Source organism: Papilio xuthus, unplaced genomic scaffold (genome assembly GCF_000836235.2).
Source record: "Papilio xuthus unplaced genomic scaffold, Pxut_1.1 DF828142.1, whole genome shotgun sequence".
In the NCBI taxonomy this organism is placed as follows: domain Eukaryota; kingdom Metazoa; phylum Arthropoda; class Insecta; order Lepidoptera; family Papilionidae; genus Papilio; species Papilio xuthus.
Window position 1 is genome coordinate 6,324,438 of NW_013530507.1, and position 1,872 is coordinate 6,326,309.

The 1,872-nt window shown below is 39.3% G+C and overlaps 1 protein-coding gene across 1 annotated transcript in view; it reads right to left on the minus strand.

The window, feature by feature from the left end:
* Positions 1 to 903: 903 nt before the first annotated feature.
* The window catches only part of LOC106114134 (keratin, type I cytoskeletal 9), a 1,733-nt gene continuing 764 nt past the window's right edge, over positions 904 to 1,872 (minus strand). The window contains exons 3-4 of the mRNA XM_013307227.1: positions 1,419 to 1,660; positions 904 to 1,208 (exon numbers count right to left, since the gene is read on the minus strand). Of these exons, the coding sequence (XP_013162681.1) occupies positions 997 to 1,208; positions 1,419 to 1,660 (454 nt within the window). The 3' untranslated portion in view covers positions 904 to 996. The remainder of the gene's footprint in view (positions 1,209 to 1,418; positions 1,661 to 1,872) is intronic.

The window sequence follows — 1,872 nt, forward strand, 5'->3', positions numbered from 1 at the left end:
GATATCTGTAGACATTGTACATTAACATTTAAACGCATAATACGCTGCGCCGAAAATAATTTTCGGCATCGGTGAAGTCTGCAGCGGTGGGCCACACTTATTCACATGCTTTGCCCAATTGGCTCTACGGGGCTAGACAAAGTGCATTAGCTTTGAAGCGATTCCATACTTCTTTACATTGAAGTTCGTTTTGGAATCGTTTCTTATCGAATGTACTTTGTGTAGCCCTTTTGGACCTACATATGCAGACACCGGCTGGGCGCTTGAACAGCTGCTATAAAAAATCAATTAAATATTTTTTGTCTTATCAAACAAAGTTAATATGGCTTTTTTGTTTTGTTATCGCTTATAGACAACATAGCAATTATGAAAAGGACAGATGAATAATAAATTGTAAGTAGATGTAAATAAATTCAATAGTCAAATAGCAACTAATAACAAAAGAAGGCAATTTGTCGATTATTACCTTCTTTTGATGGATCCACTCTTCAAGCACCGATTGGGTATCTACCTAATAATAAATCAATGAAGATAAATTCACATGTGAGTAGAAGTTTCCACTTTTGAAAAGGATCCTAAAGGATTAAGGAAATAAATAATTGAAATTTTGATGATAAATTGTATCTTTAAATTTTGCATAGGGTTTTAAATTGATGGAGAATTTTTTTTTGATTAATGGTGTTCGAATATTGACAACTATCTAAAAGTTGTGATAACTAAAATTAGTCCAATGGTACGCGAGAAACTTAGAGTATTGTCAGTTTTCTGTTTGATTTTACAGGATGGATATCTCAATGCTAAATTAATGCCCAACTTCTAATATCACTTAGCAGGCAGTATAATCCAGAAGTACCCTGCGATGTTTTTTTTTTCAGAATGGAATTTTTGGAATAAAAACAAAAATTACAATTAATAATACAAGTAAATATATTCAAGTACATAACATTGAGAGAATACAATGACATTAGCTAAGCGGTTACAAATTAATTATGTTCATTAGTAGTGGTAGCCAGTCTGCTCGTCGAAGCTCTGCTGAGGGATATTCTGGAAAGAGTTGGAGCGTGGTGCCAGGTACTGGTTGCTGACGCCGGAGCTGGGTTGAGTACGACCCTGCCCGTACTGACCAGAGCCTTGCGAGTACTGAGAGCCGCCCTGTACTCCGAGTCCGTTACTACCAAACGATGGAGCACCATATTGGGTGCTCGGAGCTGTAAAAGTAGAATTCAAAATGAGTACATGGTTGCAAAAGTGATTGGAGAACAGAAACCTGTGGGATGTGTGTGGACCACACCAAATGGAAATCTTTGGTCTCTGCCTACCCCTGTGGGTTATTATTGTTGTTGCTGTTAATGTACAATTGTAGTATAAATATCAATGCCATCTACAGATACGTTGTAATAATAATTTCGAAATCGTACCTCCTGAAGAAGATCCACTTCTGGCAAATCCGTTAGATCCAGATGTGCTATAATTAGGTGGCAAGTATTGGTTGGATGTGGCAGCACCAAATCCGTTTCCATTAGATGAACCGAAGCCATTTCCGTTTGAACCAAAGCCAGAATTGGTACCACCGTTCGAACCGAAGGCACCGTGAGAAGCGCCGTTGGAGCCGGAGCCGAAGGAGTTGCCGGAGGAACCATGGGAACCAAAACCTTGGCTACCCTGTCCGTTGGAACCGAAGCCGTTTTGTGAGCGGCCATTGGAACCGAATCCTCGACTGTTGCTGCTGTCGGGAGGCAAGTAAGAGCGTTCGAGGTGTTCGAGACGACCAGCGGCGCACACAGCTATTAAAGCGGCGACAATGAACTGAAAGAAGAACATTTAATAATTAACGAGAATAAAATTAATAATACAATTACTGAAAATCATCTA